Raw genomic sequence first — 25,905 nt, 5'->3', positions numbered from 1 at the left:
TGGCACAGGGTTCACTGAAGCTTTGCTGAATGAACAAAAGAGGGTCAAATAGACGATTTTATGAGCACAGAGAAAAAGAGAAACGAAGCCAGAATCCCAAATCCCATCTGCCCTCCAATGCCAAAACACAGGCTCCAAGTGAGTCTGCTCTGAGAGGCTGCTGGAAACAGTCCCAGAGGTTATCAGTTTCCCTGCACAGGTGGGGAGAGAATTGCCCCAGCAAGGAGGCATAAAACGTTACCGGAAGCGAAGGGAGGGCTCATTCTGTTTTATGCGCACGTCCGAGAATTCAGAGGGCTCTCAGAAAACTGAGGCAAATGACTTTCCTTCCATGAAAATAACCGTTGGAGGGCATCTGGAGCTCACCAGAATGCTGGATTTGGAAACTTGCCCCAAACGCTGGATTCCACTAATGGGTCTCTTTATCAAAGCCGCGGGCGACAGTGCGGCCGTTGTCTCAGCCGCAGCTCTGCTCCCACGTGGCGTCACGGCTGCGCTTTCCCTCCGCGGCCTTCCTCTCTCCCTCTCTTCTGTAACACTCGAGGAGTAAGCCCCTGCCCACGCTTTCCTTCACAGCTCAGTCATATTCTGTGATATCTCAGTCGCGTTTCGATGGTGGGAATACCTCGATTTTGCTCCAAGAATTAGAACAAGGGAAAGAGCTGGAGAAAGCGGAGACAGCTCTTTGAGTGGTTCCTGCCAAACACCCGGCAGAGCTGGTCAGGCTTGGCGGTCCAGGGGAGTAGGTTTCACTGGAAAGCCCAGGATGACCACCTGTCTCGTAGACAGTCGATTTCGAGCTGAGAGAAGCGCCCTGGGAGAGCGGGCCTCCAGGGGCCGGCAGAGTCCCTGCGAGCCTCTGTCCCTCAAGCCCCCGGGGGCCTTCCCAGCACCCCGGGCCTCCTCCGGACAGCTCTCGTTTCTCTAAGCTCTGGAGCTTTCATTTCCGTAGTAAAATGTATTTCCAAACTTCAGTGAACAGGATATGAACCCGTCCCTTAAGGTCTCCATGACATCCTCAGCGCTTTCTCAGGGAATGCACAGGATTCCGCTCTGGGCCTCGGCTCTGGAGGAGAAGGCCTGACGTCCTGGCCGGCGTCCTTCCCAGCCCTGGGTCCGTGGGCAGGTCACGTCACCACGTTTACTGTCTGTCCTCCCTATTAGTACACACCTCGCTGTGGGGGTCAAAGCTGAGATTTGCCAGCGCGGTGTCTGCACCTACTGAATATGAGTCAGCCCGAGCTGCTCACGCTGACTTGGAGAGTAAAGGAACTCTCCTCCAACAAACTTTTAAACTTTTTTTTGGAATATGATTACTTTACAATGTTGTGTTAGTTTCTGCTCTACAACGAAGTGAATCAGCTCTACGTAGGGTGTGATCCCTGGGTCAGGAAGATCCCCTGGAGGAGGGCATGGCTACCCACTCCAGTATTTTTGCCTGGAGAATCCCATAAACAGAGGAGCCTGGTGGGCCACAGTCCATGTGGTTGCAGAGAGTCGGCGTGACCGAAGGACTAAGCGTGCACAACCCCTCCCTCCTGAGCCTCCCCCTCCCCTCCCCCGCCCCTCCCCACTCGCCGGGTCACCACAGAGCCCAGGCTGAGCTCTGCGTGCTGGGCAGCAGCGGCCTACTAGCTGCCTGTTTTACACCTGGGAGTGTTTATATGTTGGTTCTACTCTCCCATTTCGTCCCATCTAAACTTTTTTAAAAGAGCCTCTTGGGATAAAGCAGAACCTCTTAGAGGCCTGCTGGGGTGGAGGTGGGGCGGGCCTCCCCCTGGAGAGCCGTCCTCTCTGGACACATCGTTTTCATGGGAACCGTGAGCGAGAGAACCAAATGCTGTTCACACAACATGCAGCAGGACGCTGACCGAGCCAGAGAGGCTGAGGCGGCAACTGATGGGAGGCGAGGGCGGCTCCTCATCCGCTGCCTGGGCCACATGCTCAGCCGAGCCAGCCAGCGCGTCCGTCGGCAACTCGGTCATTCAGCACTTTCACCCAGAGCCTGCTGCGTACAGATCACGCCCTGTGCAGGGTGGGTGAGCGCAGAGGAGGAGGCTTCTCCTCCAGGGAAGGAGAGTTCTGATTGCACGTGGGTCTCTCTTCTCGGAGAAGGCAATGGTACCTCTCTCCAGTACTCTTGCCTGGAGAGTCCCAGGGACGGGGGAGCCTGGTGGGCCGCCGTCTGTGGGGTTGCACAGACTCGGACACGACTGACGCGACTCAGCAGCAGCAGCAGCTGCTCTCCTCTGTTGAGAAGGCGGCGCCATTGTGTGAGCAGACAGTGATGGGAGCCTAGCTGGGCTTTGAACTAGCTCCCTGGCCATTTACTATACAAGGCGGAAAAGGCAGCCCGCTGCGGCATTCTTGCCAGGAAAGGTCCATGGACAGAGGAGCCTGGCAGTTTGCAGTCCCTGGGCTCACAGAGTCGGATACGACTCAGCAAATAAGCACGCGCACACACACCTGGGGGACAAAAGCTCTGTGTTTGATGCATTTTTAGTTTCCAGCCCCCAGCAGAGTGGACGCTGTACATGATGCCCAGGTGGTAGAAATGCCTGCCGTGAGGGAGTGCGTGAATCAAAGCGCCAAGGGCAGAATTCACTGAAAGCGGCGAGGGGAGGCAGGGTGCAGGCAGGGGGCGCGTTCATGGAAAACCGCGTTCGGAGGCTTCGGCTCACAGACGGACAGTTAAAGTTGGAGTGAGCAGCTCGATCTGTGGTGCGGCTTTATTTTGTTTAATTTTCACAACTGTCCTTGGAGACGGGGGTTGGTTTTTGAATCCTGTTTATCTTTATGTAAGTACATGTATGGAAAATTTAAGTAACTGCAAAAATATGAGCACACAGATGCTGTGTGCTGTTTCTGACTTTCCTTTTTATTACTGGTTAGCATGCCTGTCTCCCCTCTCTAGCAACTCCTGAACCTTAAAGGCGTGTCCTTTTCCACGCTTTCCTCTGTATTCACGTCATGCTATGTAGAAATCTGTACAGACACCCAGAAGATTACATAGATACCTACACAAGATGTGAGTCTCTGGGGGTCCTTGTTGGTTTATAGAATCACGATCATTTTACATGTTTAAAAAACTGCACGCTGGTTTTTTCACTCATCAATAAATACTTCATGGGAATAGTTCAAAGTCATGTAGCATAGGTCTGACTCGGGTTGGCAAATCATGGCTGATGAGCAAAATCTAGTCTGTGCCTGTTTTCATGAGTACGGTTTCATTAGAACACAGCCGCCCCCTCCATTTTTATATTGTCACGGCTGCTTTTGCATGGAAACAAAGGAGGGGGTTCTTAGCCACCACAGAGACTGGATAACCTGCAGAGCCAAAGGCCGTTAATATCTGGCCTTGACAGAAAAGTTGGTCAACCTTGGTTTCTTTCATTCTTTTTAATGGAATGCATTTTATTGGCAATACGATCAGGTCCATTTCACAGAGGGAAACAGAGGCTTCATGGCTCACAGTCAGCACGTGAAGAGCCAGGACGGGACCAGGAAGCCCAGGATGTGTGTTGGTGGGACTGAAGGGCAGAAGGATGTTTGGAGGCTCCAGTAGGAGAGAGAGGGTGTCTAGGGCCCAAGTGTGAGTGTGGCCGTGGTCTGGGTGGAGGTGAGAGGTGAGGGAGCAGGAGAGCGGGCCCTGGGGTTGTGGTTCCCAACTTCTGTGGGAAGCAGAGTCGCCGAGAAGGCTCACCAAGCCCCCGGAGGGTGGGCTCCGCCTGCAGGTCCCCGAGGGTCTGGGTGACGCGCTGGGATCGGGGTGTCTAACAAGTTCTCAAGTGATGCTGACGCTGGCCAGGGACCACACTTCGAGAACAACGACTCTAAAGTGACTGGGAATCTGGCTCCTTGGTCCCTGGAAGAAATGACAGGGGAGCCAGAGCGTGCACAGTGTGTGACCGCGAGCTTTGATACCCTTTATACCCCAAAACCCACAGGCAGACCCACATCAGTGATCTTTCAGTGAACATCCGTGGTGCTGAGAACACAGGGGCCAGTACAGGCATAATTGCCTACCGGTCTTCACGCGCATCTCAGCAGGATGTGTTCATGGGGTTTCATTGTTTCCGAAAGCAAGAACATGTGGTTGCACTCTTGCTGGAGAAAGCTGCCTCCTTTTAAGACCTCATTCCTCTGCTAGCAGGGGAGTGCACCTGTCCAACAGGTGGAGGAAAGATGAGTGTGAGAACCTTTCTGCGGTGCGGACCTGTGTGCACCTTGAGGACGATTTACCCCTTCTCATCAACCTGCAGTGATTACAGGACTTGCCCCACAATGATTACAAAACTTGTTCAACAGCATCTGCACCTCCGTTCCAGAGGGTTTGGTTACCAGCACTTAGCATAGCAATTAGCATTTTAAGCGGTTTGTATTGATTAAATGAACGTGCTTTATCAAGCACAGAGAATCCCAAAGAATGCAACAAATGTAGTTATCTCAATGAATTACTCCAAGCACGGAGCCGTACAAGATTTATTTGCTAGCACTTTACAAGGGTGTTTGATATACCTTAGAAATATAAATTTATCAAACTGGGTAGATAGATCACACGCTACACAAATACATGCTTGATTTTTATGTCTTAAAAAATATTGTCTAAGACTGTTGTTCTCTTTTAAAAGAGACATTTGATCTGGATTTTGTAGGAATAAACGTAACAGTTTAAAGATTCTGTTCGAAACATGTTTACTGTTCATGAGGTATTTGGAGTACTTCTCTCTGGTTAGAAATTTTAAATTATGTTTAAGCTTTGTTGGGAGCTCTTTTCTAGTCTCCTTTCAATTTCTCTTTGGTTTCATTTTCTAGTGTCATCTGGAGAGGATCAAGGGGGTTAGGGTTGGGGAGGAAAGGACCTATAAAATGACAGTGTGTGAAGTGGGAAGAGATTCTTCCCTACAGGCTTGTTCTTGCAGGAATCGGGGTACTTAAACATCACTCAGCGCTTTATTTGTAGTTTCAACATTCTTTAATGCACGGAATGGTATGCAGTGGAGGGTGGGAGCTATGATTTCTCTTGAGACTTCAAAAGCAGGCTTAAAAGATTTGATTCGTACGTGATAGAAAATGCAAATGGTACAAAAGGGTGCACCGTGTGTAACCAGCCTCTTTCCCATGCTTAATGCCTCTTAGGTCCCCAATGTACTTCCTTGGAAGTGAACACTTACCAGCTTCATTTGCATCCTTCCAGAACGTTGTATCACTTAATAGATACAAATGTATCTATTTATTAATAAGGTCATTCATTTTACGAGCACCACACCCTCTTAGGAAGCGGGAGTACAGCAGAGAACAAGAAAGAGTCCTTGTCTTCAAAGAGTTTGCTCCTTATTGTGGGGGGATGCGGAGAAGGCAAGGGTACCCCACTCTGGTACTCTTGCCTGGAAAGTCCCATGGATGGAGGAGCCTGGTAGGCTGTAGTTCATGGGGTCGCTAAGAGTTGGACACGACTTAGTGACTTCGCTTTCACTTTTCACTTTCATGTATTGGAGAAGGCAATGGCAACCCACTCCAGTGTTCTTGCCTGGAGAATCCCAGGGACGGGGGAGCCTGGTGGGCTACCGTCTGTGGGGTTGCACAGAGTCGGACACGACTGAAGCGACTCAGCAGCAGCAGCAGCCGTGTGGGGTGATGAGATGTGATCATCAATAGGTAATAAACAAAACTGTGTCAAGAGTTGGTGAATGCCCTGGAGACGGCAGTGTAAAGGGGCAGAGAAGAAAGGGGGTCTGTTGCTCTGATGAAGCAAGACTCTAGCAGAGAGAGGAGGGAAAGAGAAGTGGAATTTTCCAAGGGCCAGTTGTTCTGGGCAGAGGGGACCATGCTCGCAGAGGTGCCGAGACAGCTCTGTTCTTTGCTTGTTCAAGTCCAAAGCCATGACCCTGAAACATGAATGAGAAGAGGGCTATGAGGTGTCGTCCAGAAATAAGTAGGTGCATGTCCTAAAGGACCTTGCAGTCATGTCCCAGACTTTGGATTCTGTGTGGGGTCGGTTGGGGCATCACGGGACGGTTCTGAGTACTGGTCCAGTAAGCTATCTTCACTACTGAAGGGGCCACTGGCAGCTGTTTGGGAAAGACCGGGGATGCGTGAGGCGAGAGGACAAGGAAGAGGCAACCTAGGGACTGGTCCCATCATCGAGCGTCCAGCAGAGCTCTGAGGATGTGGCTTGGATGGTGGGGGTGTGGGGAGCAGGTGGAAAGTGGGTGCTGGGCGCGTTCTGAAGAACAGGGTTTGGTGATGGCTGGACTCTTGAGAAGGATAGGGCATAAACAAGGTACTCCCGAGGGTTTCTCCTCTTTAAACAGAGCAGCGGGTCAAATGGAAGAAACCCTTACCCGGAAGGGGGAGAGCTGCAGAGAGCGGAGCCTGGGAAACGAGGCTTTGGGTTTGTGTGTGTTCAGTGAGGGACTAGCTCTCCTGGGTCCCTGGTGGCTCAGATGGTACCCACCTGCCATGCAGGAGACCTAGGTTCCATCCCTGGGTCAGAGCCTGCTGGACCTCTGGTGGAGGTGGGGAGCAGGCTGTGAAATACAGGACTTTGAGGTTTCAGGGAGAGACCGGAGTTACAGACACATGTTTGAGAATCATCAGAGTGGATCGATGGTATTTAAACCTGCCCCACTGATGAGTTCTCCCCACGAACATGCATACATAAGTAACTGCAGCCCTTTGAGTTTAGAATCACTTCACATCACTTCAGAAAAGATCGACCTTTTGCTTTTTAATGGCTAACCTATTAGTCTGTTGCATAGGTATATAGTATATGAAGATAAGACTGCATTGTTTAAAAATAAAAGCAAAATTACAAACTCATCTACTTTTCTGAGGTTAGTCACGTTTTAAAGTAATTTTTGAGTCAGTCTAAAATTTAATTTGACATGTAAATTAAAATTAAAATTTTAAAATATTAAAAATACTGATCACTGGAATAATTGTAGTAAAGTGGGTCTTAAGATAAAAATTATAGTTAGCAGGGAAAAAATATTATAGAAGGAGATTTGGTCACAATTTAGTTCCTCCATCTTATCTGGTAAATTAAAAATGGTTAGGAAAATGAACAAGTAAAGTATAGTGCCACCAAAGTACGGGCTATGATGCAGAGACTGAAATGACAGCAAAGAAGACGGCAAATGACAGCAAAGGAGACATTTACGACGTATGGGATGGAAAAAGAGGACTGCGTAACACTGCAGACATCGTCCCACGCTCAGCCTTTCATTCATCCCGACTCTTACGACCCCATGGACTGTGGCCCACCAGGCTCCTCTGTCCATGAGATTTCCCAGGCAAGAACACTGGAGTGGGTTGCCATCCCCTTCTCCAGGGGATCTTCCTGACCCCAGAGACCAAACCCAGGTTTCATGCATTGCAGGCAGATTCTTCACTGTCTGAGCCACCAGGGAAGCCCCATTATCGACTAAAGGAGGCTAAATAACCAGCCTGGAACCACTATTAGTGGCAGACCCAGACTGCAGTCCCAGTTTCCTGACTCTGGAGTTGGGCTCTTAACACAGTGGAGAACTTTTTCCCCAGATTGATTGATCCAAAGTGGGTGACTAACATAGGCCATGCTCGCATGCCTGCACACTCTGTCCTGTCCAACTCTCATAAGACCCCGTGGACTGAAGCCCGCCGAGCTCTCCTGTCCTTGGGATTTTCCTGGCAAGAATACTGGAGTCGGTTGTCATTTCCTCCTCCAGGGGATCTTCCCGATCCAGGGAGCAAACCCGGGTCTTCTGCCTCTCCTGCACCGCAGTCAGATGCTTTATCACTGAGCCTCAAGGGAAGCACTGACATAGGACACGGGTTCTCAAAGTGTGGTCCCTGGACCAGTACCAACTGAAATCTGGAAACGTGGGAACAGTACAAATCCCCCATTTACAGTGAGGATGGGGCCAGGAATCTGCATTCTAATGAACCCTCCAGGTGACTCTTGTTAAAGTTGGAGAACTCGTAGGATGGCTGACCCAGGGACCAGAAAGCGTAGGTGGAGTCTATTCCCAAATGAGATTTCCACAGGAGAGCAAGTAGGCAGGAGGTGGCGGCATCGTTCAGGGGGCCCGGTGGGGACTGACCGTGAGGTGCGGGGTGGTGTCACTGGTGCAGCTGGGTTTGGGTGGGATGAGAGACAGACACTGAGATGCAGGTTTCTTTTAGAACCTCGTTTTCCTTTTTCTCTCTTGGACTGAGTCATTCCTTCTGAATCAACTTTGCCCACATGTTGTGCTTGAAATACCCAGAGAAAATAAGTTCTTTATATATACGTCCCTAAACTGAGGCTACTACCAGAATCAGAGGAGCTTTGGAAGCCTCTCAAGCTGAGCAGACACTCGGCGTTGATGTGGCTGTGACTCACAGCACAGCCTTATTGTCAACATCACGTCCCTGGGCAGCGACTTCAAGGCACAGTTGAGAGAGTGGAAATCACGGATGGCTTGCGCACGCAGGGTGGCCACTGGCAGAGGCCCCATGGGAGTTAACTGGAAGGAGCAGCCCGATGGGACGTTAAGAGGCTGATGAGGGGTTGGGGCTTGGAGTCGTGTTTTGTGAAGACTTGTGCAGCTTCTGCGCGGCTCCAGCAGGATGCCGCAGACACAGCATGTGAGCGTCCTTGCCCTGGCTCGTGGCAGTGGTTGCCTCCTGTTGTACTGTTCAGTTCTGCAGAACCCAGCGCTTCGTTGTAAAAACCAGGGAAGGATGACCTGGTGATGTGTGTCGTGTTGTGGCTAAGTCTTGGCCGCTGCCCTGCCCCCTGGTCTCAGGCTCATAAAAGGGGCCTGCAGGCAACAGGGAAGTGTGTGCCAGGCCAAGGGATGGGGCGGGAACCAAAGGGCGGCTGGCACACAGTGGTCCTTAGAGGGCTTTCTCTCCCAAGAGGGTGGCTATGATTTGCCTATTATTAGGAGAAAAAGGGAGAAGGCAATGGCACCCCACTCCAGTATCTTGCCTGGAAAATCCCATGGACGGAGGAGCCTGGTGGGCTGCAGTCCATGGAGTCGCTAAGAGCTGGACATGACTGAGCGACTTCACTTTCACTTTTCACTTTCCTGCATTGGAGGAGGAAATGGCAACCCACTCCAGTGTTCTTGCCTGGAGAATCCCAGGGACGGGGGAGCCTGGTGGGCTGTCTATGGGGTCTCACAGAGTCGGACACAACTGAGGCGACTCAGCAGCAGCAGGAGAAAAAGGGCCTTGACAATGAGCACTTTCCTCAGTGTGAGTTTTGGGAGGTTTAAGAATCTGTGTTGTTGACTGTGACAGCGATGGGGGACCACGTTTGGCCCGTTGTTACTCAAATTCAAATGTTACTTCCGCTGCGACTGTTTGGCTGGTGGTGCTGGTGGTTGTTGTTTAGCCTCTGAATCGTGTCTGACTCTTTATAACCTCATGGACTGTACCCACCAGACTCCTCTGTCCGTGGCATTTCCATGCAAGAATATTGGAGTGCGTTGCCATTTCCTTCTCCTGACCCAGAGATCGAACCCCTGACTCCTGTATCGGCAGGTGGATTCTTTATCACTGAACCCCTGGGAAGCCTTTGACCAGAAGTAGCCACCAACTGCCTCATTACATCATGCTTTATAAAAGAGAAAGAGCCCACATAGTACTCTTGAGTTTTATCGAGGACAGCTATATTGAGACGTGATTCACATACCATACGATACACTCATTTAAACCATACAACCCAGTGGCGTTAATATAGTCATGGAGTTGTGAAAACATCAACACAGTCAACTCCTGAACACTTCTGCCACGCCAGGGAGAAGCCGGTCTCCTTGTCCATCGTCCACCCAGCCTCAGGCGGCCCCCGCACACTTTCTCTGCGTCCGCCTGCCCTGGATGTTGCATATGAATAGGATCGTGTGCGGTGTGGTCTTTTGCAAGTGACTCCTGTCACTCAGCATCACGTTTTCAGCGCCTCCACGTTGTGGAGGGGGCGCGGTGGCTCAGTGGTAAAGAAGCCACCTGCTGGTCAGGAGTGTGGGAGACTCGGCTTCCATCCCTGGGTCGGGAGGATCCCCTGGAGGAGGAAATGGCAACCGCCTCCAGTCTTCTTGCCTGGAGAATCCTGTGGACAGGGGAGCCTGGAGGGCTACAGTCCATGGGGTCGCAAAGAGTCGGACACGACTGAACCCGACGGAGCATATGTGCGTGTTGTGGCACGTTTCAGGACTTCATCACTTAAAAAAAATCACGTATTCAGCAGGTCATGGTAACAGCATGCTCAGTTATGGGACGTGGGATCTAGCTCCCCAGCCGAGGATCTGACCTGGCTCCGTGCGTCGGGAGCGGAGTCTTAGCCGCTGGGCCGCCGGGGAGTCCCCAGCACCTCATTCCCTTTTACGGCAGTCTGTCTCTTTTGTTTGCTTAGTTTTATTATCGTCTCTTTAGGAAGGGATGTTCCATGGGAAAGGAGACTGGGAGGTTTAGACACGACGGGGGGAACGTGTCCCGTGTCTCACCGCTCATCTGGAGCACAGCTGGGATGGGAACCCAGGTCTCCTACCCCAAGATCCACCCCCGGCCACCCCCAGTGGCACAGAGTTACGCGTGTCCTTGAACCAGCTCCATCCATGGATTGATTATCTCAGGCCACTGCGCCACGTCAGAGCTCACTTGGGCTGGGCGGGGAAGAGACCTCCACGCATCCTGTCGTCTAGGGGAAAGTCTGGGTGGTGAAGTCCAAGAAGGGGTGTGTCTGTCACTCACGAAGCCGTGTCCTTCTCCCCTGGCGGGATCGTGAGCCGACACTCTAGTAGGACGAATGGACGTGCCGGGCTGGACACCCTGCTTCTGCTCATGACGTGAACGGCCAAGTACAGGGTGACACAGGCTCGTCACCGCGCTCTCCATGGCCCCGAGAACCACGTTAGCGTGACCTGGACCTGGAGCTGCAGCAGGGATTCAGCTCCAGGCTGCTTTGCTGGGTGGATTTAAGACTTATTCCCTGCTCCCTGGGCAGGGCTGGGTTCTCTGGCTCATTGATTCCTCCATCCTGTATTTGTTCAGTCTTTGGGGGTCCCAGTCTGGTGTCGGGGATACAGAGACGGAAGATACAGTCTCGTGTTCTTGGAGGGCATGCATGGGCTGTAAGAGGAGGCGGGCTGCCGTCACAGCAGAGCGAGATGGCCACAGTGAGAAGAGCGCTGTGCACGCTCAGCCGGGTCTGACTCTGCGACCCCGTGGACCGGAGCCTGCCGGCCTCCTCTGTTCAGGGATTTCTCAGGCAAGAATGCTGGAGGGGGCTGCCATTTTCCCCTCCGGGGGATCTTCCTCACCCAGGGATCGGACCTGCAACTCTTGGAGTCAGCAGGCAGAGTCTTTACCAGTTGAGCCACCATCTGGTAAGAGTGCCTGGTGCCATTCATGGAGGAAGAGTGGTCAGGAGGTGGTTCCTGAGCCGCCTTCTGAAGGGCAGACAGCTGTTAGCCAGGTGAGGAGTCGGGGCAGGCCTCAGGCATAGGAGTCAGCATCTGCTAGAGTGGTGAGTGGGGTGTGGGCGCCCGGGTGGGTGGAAATGGCGACTCGGCGTGTGGCTTGGGCCCGGCCATTGTGCAGAGGGGTGCGGAGGGGTGGCGAGCTGAAGTCAGAGGGTGGGTTCCCTGTGGCAGTGAGGCGGGGTGAGGGGGCGCCTTCTGACTGGGGCATCACCGCGTGACTTCCCAAGTCTTCTCACGCTTTGAGAATGCAAACATTTTTGCAGTGTTAGCTAAGAAGACTTTTCTTTGCACTTTTCTCCAAAGACAGTTAAAATGCCCCTTTCGTAAAATTAGATGTTCCTTCAAAGGTCTGACGAAGGAAGAGACCAGGCTTTGTTGATATTCTCTTGACACATGTCATTCATGCCATTTTATTTTTGTTCTTAAGTAAGCGTTCTAAAAATAGAATCAGACCATGCTGGGCTGCAGAAGTATATTCACAGCAAAGTAGTGAGTAATTTGAAGTGATGGCTGCTTCCCAAATATTTTCTTTGTATTAAAAATATTACCTTCTTAACTATAATCCCTTTCTATTAAGAAAAGCAAATAATTGGTGCCTTGAATATTCAGTTCTTTTCCTCTCTTTATTTTCTTGTACTCCATGTTCATGAGGTTGAACATCACCACATGTCACTGCTAAATAGGTTTTTTTGTTTTGTTGGTTGGTTTTTGTTTTTGCTGTTAAGCTTTGAGACTTTCATTTCTGCAGAAGCAGGAAAACAGCCCCAGAACTTTTCTACTAGCCTTTGTTTTCAACTTTTTACCCTTTTGATTTAATAGGACATGTTTAGGGAAAAAATGTCCCTGCGAAATCTAGTGCTGTGTAATTACTTGGACACATTTCACTAATGTGCTACTGTGGTAGAGAGATAATTTAATCCATCGCATGTGAAATATAAGACATGTAGATTAAACTAGTCTTTGGAAAGATGGTTATAATCTTTTTTTTAAGTCAGTCTCATTGGGCTTCCCTTTGGTAAAGAATCTGCCTGCAGTGCAGGAGACCTGGGTTTGATTCCTGGGTTGGGAAGATCCCCTAGAGAAGGAATTGGCAACCTACTCCAGTATTCCTGCCTAGAGAATCCCATGGACAGAAGAGCCTGCCAGGCTGCTGTCCATGGGGTCACAAGAGCCAGACACGACAGCGAGTAAACCACATCGACTCCAATGAGTTTTGGATTCCAGGGTGCGGAGTCTCGTATTATTTTGGCTTTATTGAGTGAATGTACAGATATTATGCCTGAGACTACGATGCTAATGAGATACATAGAGTGGGGAGTTTTTAAAAAATCTTTTGGTGGGCATTGCAGTTTATACTCCTCCTCATCATGTCCTTCCTTGTCCCTGTGCCTGGTTTGTCTAGGCGAGTGCTAAGCAGGCATCACCTCACTGAACCCAAATGGATAAATATTTAATTCCAGCTTTTCTCAGATGGGCAATGAGGGTGGCATTCCACTGGACGGAATGGTCTGTGGCTCACTTTTCCTTAATGGTACAGTATGTCAGTGTTTCCTTTTCAGTTGGCGTAACTCTGCCGCTCTCTGATTTGCAGTTGCCCAGTACTCCAGGGTGTCTGCAGTTGGCCAGGCCCCGAGACATGGAGGCTTACGTTGCCCCTGGTTTTCCATGAGTGCAGACTGTCTCCTAATGCCCATCCTTGTCTAAGTCCATCTATTTCTGGACACGTTTTTATAAGACTGGGGTGGGTCATTTGATATTCAAGCAGCTCCGGGACATCAAAGAGTCACTTCTGTGTTATGACACAGTAAAAGTATGTCATATTTGCGTCCAGATCAGGGCTCAGGGCGGGGGCGCTGGACAGCTGCCTCAGGTCACACCCCACCCTCTCTTCTTCCTGCGCCGTCCCTGAATGCTTCTAGTCACTCCCTGCTCGTCCTGCTAAGCGGTCTTCTCTCAGAATCATCCTCCAGGGTGGCTGGACAGGCGACCTGCTCCTCCCCGAGGACATGGAGCCTCACACTGTATCTTTTAGGATGGGTCCTCTTAGATACTTGGAGCCAAAAGCCACCGCTTCCTCTTCCCCCTCAGTATCTGGAAGGGTCAGGCGCCTGTGGGAGCAGCAGAGGCTTTCTCCTGCCGGTGGTGGTGTGAGCGCTCAGCTGTGTCCCACTCTGCTGCCCACAGACTGTGGCCCGCTGGGCACCTCCGTCAGTGGGATTCTTCAGGCAAGGAGACTGGAGCGGGTTGCCATTTCCTTCTCCAGGGGTCTTCCTGACCCAGAGATGGAACCCGCCTTTACTGCATCTCCGGGACTGGCTGGCGGATTCTTGACCACTAGCGCCACCTGGGAAGTCCCATGCTCCTGCTAAAATCCGGCTCATATCAGCTTAGACTGAGAAGTAATGGGCTGGTATAAGTGAGAGGTCTCGGCCTAGCCTCTGGGTTCAGGTAGGAACCAAGGCCTCAGTGGAGCTTGTCAGGACTCTCCCTGGCCTTCTTCCTCAGAGCAGTGTCCACTCACTGCCTTGTTCTTTCTTACTGTGCCCTGAGGAAGCGCCTACATTCAACTCCGGAAGTACCTCCTGGGTACTTACCACCTCAGGACATACTCTAGATCCTGGGATTCAGCAATGACCGAAGCAGGCAAAACACCCTTAACTTACCTCTCCTGATTCTGTCTTCCACAAAAGTTCTAATAAATGTCCCCAGGGATTGTGTCTTGCTGGCCTGACTTGGGTCCCTGGGCCACCCCGGAATCCGTAGTGGGGTCCACCCACCGTGACCACGTGGGTTGAGCTGAGTCGCGGGAAGTTCCCGCCTGGAAAATCGATAGGCGGCTGCCAACGTGCCAAGAACGGGCGCTGCCAAGTCAGCAAAGCAACAGTCGTGCTCCCCCACGGGCCAGCCCACCGGCTCCAGGTGGCCGACTCCGCGGCCCTCGATCTCCCCGGGTGGGGCTCCGTGGGTGGAGGGCTCCCCGAGTGGAAGGACCCCCGGGGCGGATCTCCCCTGACTGGGGCTCCCCAGGCGGCTCTCCCCGGGCGGATCTCTGGGCGGGGCTCCCCCGGGGGGATCTCCCCTGGTGCGTCTCCTCGGCGGGGGCTCCCCGGGTCGGCCCTCGCAGCCCCGGGTTGCTGACTTGCGCTGTTCCTCCGTCACAGCTCCAGGTGAAGATGAGCGAGCGGGCCGCCTCGCTGAGCACCATGGTGCCTCTGCCTCGCAGCGCCTACTGGCAGCACATCACCCGGCAGCACAGCGCCGGGCAGCTGTACCGCCTGCAAGGTGAGCGGGGCGGGGCGGGGCGCCGTTGCGGGGGCGTGGCTCCGGGGCGGGGCGGGGCGGGGCTCCGGGCGGGGCGGGGCGTGACGGGGGCGGGGCGGGGCGGGGCGCCGTTGCGGGGGCGTGGCTCCGGGGTGGGGCGGGGCGGGGCTCCGGGCGGGGCGGGGCTCCGTCCCGCAGGTTAGTCCCCTTCCCCCCAGAGCCCCGTGCTTCTGAGGCAGGGGCCACGGGCTCCATCCCTAGTCAGGGCCCTGAGACCCCGCCTGTCATGCGGGGAGGACAAAATCGAAACATCCTCAGGGCAATCTGGACAGAGGAAATGCCACATGGAGGAGACACTCATTTTACAATTATTTTAACTAACCTAACTCCCTTTCAAAACAAGTAGGCGTTCATCAGAAATGACTGAAGACTAAAGGTCTTACCAGGGCTCTGACGGTGTACCAATATTTTTTAAAATCTTAAGTTTAGAGCAGATGTTTTAGATGCTGTTAGCATATGGTTTCTGTGCTCCTTGGGTTTATATAGCTACCTCTGACAATGTCTGCATCTTTTTGCAACAAAGAAAACAACTCTGTTTTCCAGCATATAGACACAACCTCTTCAACCATAACAACAAAAAATGCAAATTTACCTGCATGCAAAAAGCCCATATTATGGTTGGAAAACCATAAATAGCTGAAAGAGTCTGGAATCACCACTAAGGACTAGTGACCCACTAATTCCAGAAAAACAGTGGTGATAATGTTACCTCTAGACACGGAGCAGAACAACACAAAAATCACCACAAAGGAGGAAAACCACCTTTGAGAAGTTTGCATTGTTTTTGTCAAATATAGTAAGTCACAAACCAAATGGCTCATCAGAATCAGACTTGGGTTTATTCGATAAGCCTTTATAGTTCAGTTCAGTTCATCGCTCAGTCGTGCCCGACTCTTTTCGACCCCGTGAATCAGAGCAGCCAGGCCTCCCTGTCCATCACCAACTCCCAGAGTTTACTCAAACTCCTGTCCATGGAGTCGGTGATGTCATCCAGCCATCTCATCCTCGGTCGTCCCCTTCTCCTCCTGCCCCCAATCCCTCCCAGCATCAGAGTCTTTTCCAATGAGTCAACTCTTTGCATGAGGTGGCCAAAGTACTGGAGTTTCACCTTTAGCATCAGTCCTTCCAAAGAAAACCCAGGGCTGATCTCCTTCAGAATGGACTTGTTGGATCTCCTTGCAGTCCAAGGGACTCTCAAGGGTCTTCTCCAACACCACAGTTCAAAAGCATCAATTCTTCGGCGCTCAACTTTCTTCACAGTCCAACTCTCACATCCATACATGACCACAGGAAAAACCATAGCCTTGACTAGACGGACCTTTGTTGGCAAAGTAATGTCTCTGCTTTTGAATATGCTATCTAGGTTGGTCATAACCTTCTTCCAAGGAGTAAGCGTCTTTTAATTTCATGGCTGCAATCACCATCTGCAGTGATTTTGGAGCCCCCAAAATAAAGTCTGACACTGTTTCCACATCTATTTCCCATGGAGTGATGGGACCGGATGCCATGATCTTTGTTTTCTGAATGTTGAGCTTTAAGCCAACTTTTTTACTCTCCTCTTTCATTTTCATCAAGATGCTTTTTAGTTCCTCTTCACTTTCTGCCATAAAGGTGGTGTCATCTGCATATCTGAGGTTATTTATATTTCTCCCAGCAATCTTGATTCCAGCTTGTGCTTCTTCCAGTCCAGCGTTTCTCATGATGTACTCTGCATAAAAGTTAAATAAGCAGGGTGACAGTATACAGCCTTGACGTACTTCTTTTCCTATTTAGAACCAGTCTGTTGTTCCATGTCCAGTTCTAACTGTTGCTTCCTGACCTGCATACAGATTTCTCAAGAGGCAGGTCAGGTGGTCTGGTATTCCCATCTCTCTCAGAATTTTCCACAGTTTATTGTGATCCACACAGTCAAAGGCTTTGGCATAGTCAATAAAGCAGAAATAGATGTTTTTCTGGAACTCTCTTGCTTTTTCAATGATCCAGCAGATGTTGGCAATTTGATCTCTGGTTCCTCTGCCTTTTCTAAAACCAGCTTGAACATCTGGAAGTTCATGGTTCACATACTGCTGAAGCCTGGCTTGGAGTATTTTGAGCATTACTTTACTAGCATGTTAGACGAGTGCAATTGTGCAATAGTTTGAGCATTCTTTGGCATTTCCTTTCTTTGGGATTGGAATGAAAACTGACCTTTTCCAATTCTGTGGCCACTGCTGAGTTTTCCAAACGTGCTGGCATATTGAGTGCAGCACTTTCACAGCATCATCTTTCAGGATTTGAAATAGCTCAACTGGAATTCCATCACCTCCACTAGCTTTGTTCGTGGTGATGCTTTCTAAGGCCCACTTGACTTCACATTCCAGGATGTCTGGCTCTAGATGAGTGATCACACCATCTGTGATTATCTTGGTCGTGAAGATCTTTTTTGAACAGTTCTGTGTATTCTTGCCACGTCTTCTTAATATCTTCTGCTTCTGTTAGGTCCAGACCATTTCTGTCCTTTATCGAGCCCATCTTTGCATGAAATGTTCCCTTGGTTTGTGTTGTTTTTGTCAAATATAGAAAGTCACAAACCAGATGGTTCATCAGATTTGGACTTGGGTTTATTCAATAAGCCTTTTTGTTTCAGTTCAGTTTATGTTTAGGTTTGTCATTTATTATTTTTATAACTCAACACTCAAAAGTAACAAGATTCAGGCAGACTTTGGGTATATATTAGCTTCCCTGGGGGCTCAGAGGGTAGAGCATCTGCCTGCCGTGCAGGAGACCCGGGTTCGATCCCTGGGTCAGGAAGATCCCCTGAAGAAGGAATGGCAACCCCTCCAATTTTCTTACCTGGAGAATCCCATGGACGGAAGAGCTTGGTGGGCTACAGTCCACAGGTGGCAAAACTGAGTGACTTCACTTTCACTTTTGGTTCCAGACCATCGAAGTAAAGAGAATATTGTGATAAAGCGAGTCACCATCACGATAAAGAGAATATTGTGATAAAGCGAGTCACACGAGTTTTTTTGGCTTCCCAGTGCTTATTAAAGTTATGTTTACACCAGCCTGTGGTCTATTAAGTGTGCAACAGCTTGTATGTCTAAAAAGATGTACTTTAATTCAAAAACTTTATTGCTAAAAAATGCTAACCATCATGTAAGCCTTTGGTGGGTCGTAATAGTAACATCAAACATAACCAATCACAGGTCATCAAAACAAGTAATAATAATAATGAACAAGCTGGAGATACTTCGAGAATTACCAAAATGTGACACAGACATGAAGTGAGCAGGTGCTGTTGGAGAAATGGTACCAACAGATTCCCTCAGCATAGGATCGCCACAAATCTGCTATTTAAAAAATAGATAGGGACTTCCCTGGCCATCCATTCGTTAAGAACCGGCACTGCCTCCACTGTGGGGGCCGTGGGTTTGATCCCTGGTTGGGGAACTGGGATCCCGAAAGCTGCATGATGAGGCCCCAAAATAGTCAAAATAAAATTTAAAAAAGTTAACAAAATGCAGTATCTGTAAAGCATAATGCAGTGAAGCAGGAAACGAGGCCCGCCTGCATCACTGTAAAATCAGGTCCAAGTTTATTGGTATAGATTTTACAAATGAGCACAGTAGTAGTACTTGCAAGACACTAATTTAAAGCTAGTGATTGCTTCGTTTCTGATGAAATAAATTCCAGTGATAATAAGAAAAAAAGAACCACGGAATCCCTGCAGAGATGATGGATTATCAGACTTTGTGACTGGTAATTTTATAGGCTTTGAAGGTGACTGTGTTCTAGGATTGAAGATGATAATTCAAACTATGATTGTTTGTGACATAGTATAGCCTTCATTGAACCTAAGCTCCCAATAGAATTCTTACATTTTTCCTGTTTTGACTGCATGCTAATAACTCAGTGAAACATCCTATTATCTTTTCTGTGCACGAGAATAGCATTATAGCTTCAGTGATTTGTTTCTTTATGTTTTGTATCAATTATTTCATCAAATTATTTGTTTTCACGTACTTTTGCTACCTGTGTAGGAGTTAATGTAAATGTGTTTTATTTTGATACTCAATTTATAACCAGCGTTTCCGAGATAGTACCTAATCAGCATGTTCTATGTAGATTTGTCTGTTTTATCTTGGGATTGCTTTCTAGTCACCAGTATTCACTGAGATACAGTGCTGATATGTGCTGTGTATGTACTGAATAGCTTGGAAACTCAATTTACCACTAAAATAGATAGATTTTTTTTTTTGATAGATTAAAAAAAATGTTCAGACTACATAAAATTATCTCCGGTCTCAGGGGTGGTCATTCACACGACGAATAAATGGGAAACGTTCATCTACCGCGCCTGTGAGGTTTCCGGTGGCTCAGCGGTAGAGGCCGAGACGCGGTCCCACCCCTGGGTTGGGGAGATGCCCTGGCGGAGGAGTGGCCACGCGCTCGAGGATTCTTGATGAGAAGCCCGCGGACAGAGGAGCCTGGCGGGCTCTAGTCCTGGCGGTTTTAGAGAGACAGACAGGACTGAGCAGCTGGGCGCGCGCACACGCCTTCCACCCGTCCCTCCCGCCTTTATTCCTCCCTCTGCCCACCCCCGGGGGTTGGGGGAGGGGGGAAGAAATTGGGAAAATGAGCAACATCGTGCCCTGGGTGTGCCACGTGATGAGATTACACGGCGCCTCGTATCTTGCTTTGCTGGTGTCCATGAGTTGTAATTCCTCTGGCCAATTCACCTACCCTAATGTATTTCAGATGGAGTTTTGTCTGACAGATGCAGTGGCTAACCTTGGAAATCGCACAGACCTTTATGAGGGAATTTATCCAAGGGGTTTGAGAAATTTTTTTCCTCTCCAAATTCGGTGCTAGCGCGCCACCTACTGGTTACGTTTGGAATTACCGCTGTGTTATTGCTGTCGGTGAGCAGAGGAGCGTGCTGGTCCATCCATCTTCGCTGCTTCCTCCGCCCCATTTTCCAGTTTCAAAACTAAATTCTCTTCTCTGCTTAGGCATTTACAGAATTAGCATGTGAGGTTCATCGTGAGAATTGGGGAAAAATACATGAAATAGAAGCACTCAGCCGTATGCTGAGCCCCGTGTTCACAGGCTGCTGCTAAGAATTCATTGTATAAAACGAGTCACCTTTTTCCAGTCGTCTTCTATGTTGTCCTGACCCTGGTTGATATCACCCTCCACCAAAAAAGTACTAGAGTCCAATAACTGGGGAGCAAAATCAGTCTTTTGATCTCTCAGTCGTGTCCGACTCTTTGTGACCCCGCGGACTGCAGCACGCCAGGCCTCCCTGTCCATCACCATCTCCCGGAGCTTGCTCAAAGTCGTGTCTATTGAGTCGGTGATGCCATCCAACCATCTCATCCTCTGTCGTCCCCTTTCCTCCCACCTTCCATCTTTCCAGCATCAGGGTCTTTTCCAATGAGTCAGTTCTTCCCATCAGGTGGCCAAAGGACTGGAGCTTCAGCTTCAGCATCAGTCCTTCCAGTGAATACTCAGGACTGATTTCCTTTAGGATGGACTGGTTTGTGCTACATGTTAAATTCTTTAGGAGATTCAGAGAGCAAATCAATATTTTCAAGACTCTGAGATGTCCTGAGGTAAAAAATAAATCTGTTTAATCCTGGTTAAGCCAGGGCTCTGTAAATTTGAACATACAGTCTTCTCTCTCCTTTTTTTATATAAACTAACATTAATATACAACTAGCAAAGTGCCAGATTTGTTCCTTTCAAGGGAGACAGGACATGCTCACTGAATATAAAAGCTACTGTTTCTTGAGGACCTACTGTGTCCCTGTCTTTGCACTAGGAACTTATCGTGGAGGTGGTGGTTTAGTCGTGTCTGATTCCTCTGCGACCACGTGAACTGTAGTCCGCCAGGCTCCTCTGTCCCTGGGATTTCCCAGGCAAGGATACCGGAGTGGGTTGCCATCCCTTCTCCAGGGGATCGTCCTGACCAAGGAATTGAACCTGGGTCCCCTGTACTGCAGGCAGTCTTTTGTATTGCAGACGGTCTCCTGTATTGCAGGCAGACTCCTTCCGACTGAGCCACTGGGAAAGCCAGAACATGATCTCGTTTAGACTGCAGAGCAGCCGCCTGGGAGTATTCTATTCCCTGTGCAGCTAAGACACAGAATGTGAAGTTAGTAATGTGTCCAGGATCACGGTGTCGTGGAGCTGAGGCTTTCGCCTCTCCGTTCATTCACTGTTTGATAACCGTTAGTTGAGTGTCTATTTTATGCTGAGCATTATGCTGGCTGATGGAGCCACACGGGGGCTGCTACACAGGCTTGTTTCTGCCTCCTACAGGTTATAGTGGGAAGGAGAGCCACGGTCAACAATTACACACGCATATTTAATTTCAAATTCGGTCGTGTCATACTGGAAAGAGAGTGTTTGTGGTAGAGAACGGTAAAGCAGAGTTGTTGCCAGTTTGGGGAAGAAGGTCACAAAGGGACTTCTTTAGAGGGGCTCCACCATTTACCCCAAGACCTGGAATTTGAAAAGAGGCAGAGCCTGCGGGGGGCGGGGGGAAGCATTATCCACAGAGCAACCAACATATGCAAAGGCCCTGGGGCGGGAAGGAGCTGGGAAAGGAAGAGGCATGACTGGTGCATAAAGGCTTTTAGGAGAGAGCCGGGTGTGTCCAGCTTCTTGGCAACGCTCTTCTTAAACTCCCTCACCTCCTTCTTTAAGTTCACTTCTTAGGAATTTTGCCCTTAATCCTAAGGTGCTCCATTTCTCAATATGTTTAGAACCCTTCTGTAGAAACTGCCTCTGAAGAGAGCATCCCTTGTCTCAAAGCAAAAATGAGAAACGCCTAGGCACTTATGTCATTGATCCAGCGTGTGATTCGGGATATTCGTGGGAAGTCAAGGGGCCGCATCAGATGGCTGTGCCGCTCTGTGGGCGTCTCTCTGCCGCCTTTCCTGGCTCAGCTGGCAGCAGTTAGAGTTGGCCAGAGACTCCACTTCAGTGAAGGCAGAACTGAGACCCTTGGAGGTCAGCACTCAGTGAGATCACGTGGCCAGCGGCTGGATGGACTGACGTTAGAACTCCAGGGTTCTGACTGCTGATAGGGGTCTTTCTTTCATTGTATATGCTTGCCTTTCGGTGGAAATTCTGCTCCTGCGGGTGTTTCCAAAGTGAATACCATGTGATGGAAATAACTCCTCCAGAGGGTTGGTTCTAGGTCGTGCAATTTATGTTTTTATCTTAAGGGTGATAGATTTTTTTGAGCAAGTGGTTGCTTTGGAGGGCTTAACCTTGGGTTTTCTTTCTTTTTAAAAATTTACCTTTTTTTGAAGTACAGTTCGTTTACAATGCTGTATTTATTTCTGCTTACAGCAAAGTGATCCAGTTATACATATATATGCATACATTCAGTTACACACATACACACACATACATATATGTGTGCTAAGTCGCTTCCGTCATCTCCAACTCTTTGCAACCCCATGGACTGCAGCCCGCCAGGCTCCTCTGTCCATGGGATTCTCCAGGCAAGAATAGTGGAGTGGGGTGCCATGCCCTCCTCCAGGGGATCTTCCCGACCCAGGGATCGAGCCAGGTCTCTGTCTCCTGTATTTGCAGGCAGGTTCCTTTAGCCCTGGCGCCTGTGCGTTCGTTTTATACTCTTTTCCATTATGTATCACAGTGTCGACTCTAGCCCCCGTGCTGTGCAGCAGGGCCTGTCTGTCCCTCCTGGATAGAACAGTTGCCTCTGCTCGTCCCGAACTCCCATCCGTCCGTCCCCCAGCCCCTCCCCCTTGACAACCACTGTCTGTTCTCTATAATGTTGGTTTTTAATATTAATTCTAACACAGCTACGTACATTGTGTGTGCATCTGGTAAGAGAGAAGTAGATTAAGATCCGAGCAAATTAGAAAGATGACAAAGAAACTGGGGTCTCACACTCGCATGTCTGTAGGGGCCCCGGGGACAAGCCAGTGTGGCGTGGTGGGCTCCCTGGTGAAAATGGCAGGGAGAGCGCAGGCTGAGGGGGCCGGCCTTCACCAGGTGCAGTCACCCAGTGTCGACAAGGAATTCCGCCTGCTCTGTGCCCCGTGCAGGCCAGAGGACAGGGCTTGGCACAGAGAGGGCGCCCAGGCCAGTGCCAGCTTGTGACCTCTGTGTGTGACCTTTGCACGTGTTTGTGTGTGTGTGTGTTGGAAGGAGAATTGAATTCATGTGTAAGAAGGATGGTCTCTAGTGATTGGGATATTCTGATATTCTAACTTCTCTAACAGTCCTGCTACATGTTCCAGTGACTGTATGACTACATACATAGTTTTCTTACGGTTCAGATTTGAGGCTTGGAAATATCTGAATCCACGACTTCCCTGGTGGCTCAGCGGTTAAAGCGTCTGCCCGCAATGCGGGAGACCTGGGTTCCATCCCTGGGTCGGGAAGATCCCCTGGAGAAGGAAATGGCAACCCACTCCGGTATTCTTGCCTGCAGAACCCCATGGGCGGAGGAGCCTGGTGGGCTACAGTCCACGGGGTCGCAAAGAGTCGGGCACGACTGAGCGACTTCACCTCACCTCACCTCACGATTTCTGACGTCAGGAGGGGCCTAGCCTGGGCCGTGATGGAGCCCCGGGCTGCTGGGAGAAGGAGACGAGCCGAGGGCGTAGGGCCCGCGCCCCGGCGAGCCTTCCGGCCCCGTCCAGCGCCCGCAGCGCGCGGGGCGGCGGGCGTGCTCCGCCGCGCCGGGGAGCCGTTTCCCGGTGCTGTTAGACTGGCTTGATCCACAGGCTTGGCTCCAGGAAGTCTGAACTGCAGTGCGGGTCTTCCTTTGTTCACTTCTGAGGGCTCTTCACCTGATCTGCGTCGTAACCCTAACCCTAGTCGCTTAACGTAAGGAGCCCACTCCCTGGGAAAGACCCTGATGCTGGGAAAGATGGGAGGCGGGAGGAGGAGGGGGCGACGGGGGAGGAGATGGCTGGAGGGCATCGCTGGTGCTGGCCTTGAATCTGAGCCAGTTCCGGAAGACAGTCAAGGGCCGCGGAGCCTGGCAGGTGCAGTTCACGCAGCCGCGGAGTCAGACTCAGCAGCTGCGCAGCAACAGCCCTTGGCCAGCAGATGGCGGTGGACGCCTCTCGTGCTTCTCAGATCCGGCGCCCCGGCCACAAGCTTATCAGATCGGGCGCCCCGGCCACAAGCTTAAACGGCCAGCTGGCCTCCTGGGCAATCCAGCTGCTGACTGTTTCTGTTCACCTTTCATGGGAACGTTCACGCCCATTCCTTACAGATTAACTGGTTGCTGCCGTGCTTTATGCAGTGGAGTTAAGTAGGCGCTGCAAGACCACGCAGTCTGCAGAGTCTAAAATGCCTCATGCCTGGCCTTTAGAAAGCTCGCCAGCCCCTGTCCTGTGTCATGAAGGAGACTCACAGTGGCCTCGTGTGACTCTTCCTGACCTGGCCCTCCTGACCTCTGCATTGTCCTTGGTCTGGAACTCACACCTGAAGTAATAAAGGCTGTCTGGCTTTTAAGAGGCCCTCCTTTCCTGCAGGATCGCCTAGGAATAAACACAGTACTGTCTTATTTCTGGTCTGGTTTCCAAAGGGTGTCCTTGCCGAAAGATTCCCCAGTCTTTTGACTGGATCTTGTCTTCCCTAAACCTTTTGGCTGTAGGAGTTAGTTCATAGAATATTGAGGAGGCGGTCGCCCCTAGTTGCTCCTGGTTTGATCGCCTTGTTGCTTAGTCGCTAAGTTGTCTCCACCTCTTTTCGACCCCTTAGAATGTAACTCGCCGGGCTCCTCTGTCCCTGGGATTTCCCAGGCAAGATTACTGGACAGGGCTACCATTTCCTTCTCCAGGGGATCTTTCTGACCCAGGGATGGGACCCATGTCCCCTGAATTGGCAGGAGGGTTCTTTACCACTGAGCCACCTGGGAAGCCTGGTTTGCACATAACCAGTGCAAAGCCCCAGAGAAGGCGATGGCACCCCACTCCAGCACTCTTGCCTGGAAAATCCCATGGACGGAGGAGCCTGGTGGGCTGCAGTCCATGAGGTCGTAAAGAGTCAGATACGACTGAGCGACTTCACTTTGACTTTTCACTTTCATGCATTGGAGAAGGAAATGGCAACCCACTCCAGTGTTCTTGCCTGGAGAATCCCAGGGGCGGGGGAGCCTGGTAGGCTGCCGTCTGTGGGGTCGCGCAGAGTCGGAAACGACTGAAGCGACTTAGCAGCAGCAGCAGCCGTGCGAAGGCCACATGCGAGTGATGTATTAACCTCGGTGTCTTTCAGGACTCTGCTTTGCATATCCTTGTGAGTAGCCTCTGGGGGGAGAGACATTCTGTATCCTATGTGATTTATTTCTGTTATACAGAAACTTGTGATGAGCTGACCTGGTTGTTGTTGCAGCTGCTGATTTTAAAATCTCTTTTGGAAAAGGTGTCACCAGCCCTCTGAAGCTTCATCGAACAGAGACTTTTCCCACCTACCCATCTGAGCACTGACGGGCCTGGCGTGAGCCGTGTCAGCCACAGACCCACCCAGACGGGCAGAGGGCGCCCGGGAAGCCGTGCCGGAAAGCAGCTCTGCCTCCTGCCTACCTGTGTGGTCCTTGGGACATTCTGCAATACTCTTTTTCTTTTTTCCTGTCTTTGTTTCTTCCCCTTTCTTTCTTAAAAAAAAAAAAATTAGCATACTTGAAACCTGCTCTATAGATATCAACTTTGTGTTCCCTCTTTTACGGCTGTGGTTTTCTATTGTAGATACCGTGTCCCCTGCACCTCCCTGAATTTACCCTTTTGCGGATTCTTGTGATTTATTTTCCTTTTGAGTGTTTCAATTGTATGACAGTACTGACAATAAAATGGCTCTTAATTATTTGTTACTTGTTTATACCATATTCCTCAGTTATTAATATTACGGTTCTCTTAACTATGGGCCATCATATTTTATTATATTCCCACTTAGTTAAATCAGTGCTTTGACTCAGTATGACCTATTACGTTAAGAAGTCACCTTTCCAAGCACCCTTTGTATTGTTTGCCAGCTCCCCTCTCCCTCCCTTTTAAGAAAGCTTTTATTTTGTTCCATGTACCTTCCAAAACGTTTTAAAATAAAGCCATTCTTCACCCACATGGTCTTGGGCTTCTGGCTACATGACTTTCTCTGCATC

At 50.2% G+C, this 25,905-nt stretch overlaps 1 protein-coding gene across 2 annotated transcripts in view; it reads left to right on the top strand.

Moving 5' to 3' along the window:
- DOK5 (docking protein 5) overlaps positions 1-25,617 on the top strand; it is a 152,030-nt gene extending 126,413 nt beyond the window's left edge. The window contains exons 7-8 of one of the 2 annotated variants that reach the window (XM_040248094.1): positions 14,612-14,732; positions 25,173-25,617. In XM_040248094.1, the coding sequence (XP_040104028.1) occupies positions 14,612-14,732; positions 25,173-25,237 (186 nt within the window). In that variant the 3' untranslated portion in view covers positions 25,238-25,617. Of the gene's footprint in view, positions 1-4,153; positions 4,686-14,611; positions 14,733-25,172 lie in introns of those variants that run through there. The other variant, XM_040248095.1, reaches the window with a different exon arrangement.
- The last annotated feature ends 288 nt before the right edge of the window (positions 25,618-25,905 follow it).

This window comes from Oryx dammah, unplaced genomic scaffold (assembly GCF_014754425.2).
Source record: "Oryx dammah isolate SB20612 unplaced genomic scaffold, SCBI_Odam_1.1 HiC_scaffold_10, whole genome shotgun sequence".
Taxonomy (NCBI): domain Eukaryota; kingdom Metazoa; phylum Chordata; class Mammalia; order Artiodactyla; family Bovidae; genus Oryx; species Oryx dammah.
The sequence above is the reverse complement of the archived record's forward strand: the minus strand, read 5'-3'. Positions and strand labels throughout refer to the sequence as shown.